The sequence below is a fragment of the Bidens hawaiensis genome, unplaced genomic scaffold (assembly GCF_021521415.1).
Source record: "Bidens hawaiensis isolate Kalapana, Puna unplaced genomic scaffold, B.hawaiensis_p1.1 tig00045487_1, whole genome shotgun sequence".
Classification (NCBI taxonomy): domain Eukaryota; kingdom Viridiplantae; phylum Streptophyta; class Magnoliopsida; order Asterales; family Asteraceae; genus Bidens; species Bidens hawaiensis.
In genome coordinates, this window is record NW_027498102.1 from 35,299 (window position 1) to 38,911 (window position 3,613).

The 3,613-nt window shown below is 36.3% G+C and overlaps 1 protein-coding gene across 1 annotated transcript; it reads right to left on the minus strand.

The window, feature by feature from the left end:
- Nucleotides 1-1,541: 1,541 nt before the first annotated feature.
- On the minus strand, nucleotides 1,542-3,320 carry LOC143595713 (uncharacterized). Its single transcript, XM_077074663.1, has 2 exons — nucleotides 1,775-3,320; nucleotides 1,542-1,736 (listed from the first exon to the last, which is right to left on the minus strand). The coding sequence occupies exon 1, from the start codon at nucleotides 3,306-3,308 to the stop codon at nucleotides 1,842-1,844; it is 1,467 nt and encodes a 488-aa protein (XP_076930778.1). The 5' UTR covers nucleotides 3,309-3,320; the 3' UTR covers nucleotides 1,542-1,736; nucleotides 1,775-1,841.
- Nucleotides 3,321-3,613: the final 293 nt, after the last annotated feature.

Here is a 3,613-nt window from a genome sequence, read left to right on the forward strand (position 1 = left end):
TTTAGAAAAAAAGTTATATTAGATGATTAGATAAAGTGCACATGCTGTTCATGGGTATATATTGTTTTGGATCCGGAAAACGCTAATTGGAGTGAGTAGGGATGAGATTTGTTGTCCCGAATACCTGTATCTTGTAGTTGTACTTTTGTACCCGCATATTTGGAAGATTTCTAATTAATGTGTCTATGAAAGTTTACAAATACGCATTTTGAAATGAAATATGATGATTTGATTTTTATTATCTCTTGTCCATTGTATTTGAAAAGAAAAAAAATACGTTTCATCGGCTGAAACCATAAAAACAAATACCACAATACCGACTTTGTTATGTTGGAATCGATAATTTGATATTTAATGTTGTGAACTTAATTTTGATGTGGTTAATTTGTTTATAATATAAATTCCTACGCTTAATTAATATATGTTATCTTTAATTAGAAGTCCTTGTATTACAGTGTTCAAGCTCGTATTAGTTTAGAAAGAAAAAAAGATCTTCTTTTGGAAAATTATTAGGCTATATTTATGTGAGAAGTATAAATTTTATAATTATTTAGCTTTATTAACTAATTAATACAGATAATGGGGACACTCGGGATGGTTATATATGGGGTTGCACTAGAAATGATATATGCCAGATCTGTTCAAAGTCCAGAGAAAACTTCCTTTGTTAGAATGTGGTTTGTACATTCTCAGACACAAATGTTTTTCTTGGCAGCAAATGTGCATTAGCTAGTGATAATGCAGCAGATCAGTTTTTGAATTTTGGTAGATTGTTTGATGTTTTAAAGAATGTTTTAAGGAGACTTGTTTAATGCCTTAATGATCAAGAAGATGAATTGAGCTGCTGCATTGGTATATTGTATGCGTAGGAGCTAAAACCAAATTTGTATGAAAGAAACAATGAACTTTGTTGTTGTATAACCGCACAAAATGATGTTTTTTCGGATTATTGTAGCATAGAAATTTATGTTAAGTTCATACGTACAAAGAACTAAGTTGATGATGATCATAATAATGTCAATTATTGATAGGGTTATGCGAACTATTGGGGCCTGTTAACTTTCTCACGGATCCTCTTGAAGGGAGGTCTACTTTACGACCAACTGATATTCTTGTGTTCGGGTGGGCAGGGGGAAACACACCTTTGTGGATCTTACAGGAGTGTCCTCTTGTTGGGCTTAGGGACCGTGGGTTTGTTGTGGGTCAGGCTACGTTGAAGGCTGAATCCGGCAAAGTTGTTAAATACGAGAAAGCTTGTTTAGATAATCAACATGTCTTTCTACCATTTGTCTTTGATACATTTGGTTTCTGCCCCAGAAGTTGTGAAATTTTTTAGTAGGGTTCAACGTGTCGTACACGAAACCTCTTCAGCTTCTAGGTCCCAAAGCTTCGTTTTTAGCAGGATTGGCTTTGCTATTCAAAAGGGAGTTGCGGCGCAGCTTGTTGTCCGTTTGCTTGCCACTTTATTGTAATCGTTTTATAGTAAATTATATATAAAATATATGTGTCTAATTATGCATTTAAAAAAAATCTATTGAGTACATGTCAGGTGTCACTCGACTGAAGTTTCAACGAAGCAATCCGTTGCTGAGGAACAGGCTTAAAGTTCTCACCTCATGTCTCGAGGTTTGCATCGGTTTCACATACATATATACAGCTTTTAAAGAGCTTATACTTGTAACTCACTATATATTAAAGTATAAAATAGGTACAAAAGGAGCAAACAACAAATTACCCTACAGAAAGAAATTATGACAAAATTATAGGAACACACCATGTTACTTAAAGTACAGAAACTTTATTTATTTATTTATTTATTTTATATGGTTGCAGGACTAGTTTCAAGGAGAAGGATGCAGATAAAAATCTCGCCACTTATCAATAAATGGCAGATGATCATGATTCAAGCTTGGGAGGTTGCGATCTTGAAGGCTATTGATTATCTGCATAGTCTCACCGAGAAGTTGGGCTGCAGTATGTACACTGGCCTCCCTTTTCTCTATTACACTTGTGTGGCATTTCGTTGTGATTACTTGGGGTAAGTTTGTGAGACATGCAGCCAATATGCAAGAAATCATTGATGATAACTGCCCAAACAGTTCCTCATTGCTAACCTGGTCTATGTCGACATGGTGGGAAACAAGCATCGTTTGGGTGATCCGGTACATTGAACTGGCAGAAATTGTCTTGTGGAATGAACTATCATCTGAGCCTTTCAAGCTTTCATTGACAATGTTTTCAGCTGTATCACTGAGCCATTGAACAATCTCTTTGGGTGTATTAACATCATGAGCAAGGTTCTGCACCCTGTTTCCAAGCCATTTGTGGTAAACTTCAACTTCTAACCACAGCGTTCTAGCAACCTTTTGAATGATTGCATACTCCTCACTAGCATTGAGGGTTTCTTCCACATGTGTGACATATGTAAGGCCTTGGCTCACACTCCTTAACAACTTATCGATATTGTCTTTTTGGATGTTAGGAAGAGATATAATGATGGTTGTCAGGGTCACTACCGGTAAGCTCCAGCCGTCCACATACTTCTCTTTAGTTAAAGGTGGGACTTGATGCACGTCATACTGCCCAACTCCTTCAAAACCACTAGATTTCTCTAGAAGTTTCATAAGATTGTTTGGCTTATGCATTTCAGCCTTTTGGATTACATATTTCACAGATTTTGAAATGCTTTTCAGTGTTCTCTCAGCAATCTCCATATCGTCCTGAAGTTGCAAAACATACGGACTGAGATCTGTTCTGTTGTGTTGTATTTGAACAGGTCTCTCTACCATCCCACTATTTGAGGCACCAAACATGACCTTTATCCAATTCCAGCAATGGACACAACACAAGACAACAATTACAAAGAAAATCGGGATCAACGCTATCATTTTACATGCTATCACAATTGTCTTCTGGGTTTTGATACAAAGATTCAAAGTGAGGATCTTTAGATCATGGAAGAAACACTTGCATCTGCGACTACTGAATTTAAATGGTATGCTACTTTGTTTCCAGTCATATAACTTTTGAGTACAATAGCTCTCTACTTTAAAGACCCCTATATGATTCCAAATCCATTTTATGGATACGTTAAAGCTTAGAGACGCAAAACATCTTGACAGAGGAGCGACTGTACCCAGTATTACTCCTATAAATTGAGTTATAAGAATCACGACAACTGACCCCTTGTAATCTGACCGATAAGTAGGCAAATCTGGTCTTATGGGAAACATAATAATAGTAAGTATTAGAGTGCTTAAAAAACATAATACCCCAGAAGCAGAGGTTGTAGCAGAGCAAACTATCATAAATTGGGGACTACCCGTTCCTGCCATGATCCAGTGGTTGCTCACATACTGCTTTAGCTTGTCAACCGTTGGTTGTTGGAACTCCAGATCCTTCAAAGCTGTATCATGACCTTCTTCGTATTTGGAATCTAAAATTTGTTTTGACTTTATAATCATTAAAGCCGAAAAATGTGTGTATCATGAGCAATGCGAGTAACATAGCCATGTAAAATATTGCTATCAACCAACTGTTATAAGTTATAATATTGTATTCCTGATAATAATGTTCATCGTTGTTAAGCACACCGGTTAGTATTTGGATGCAT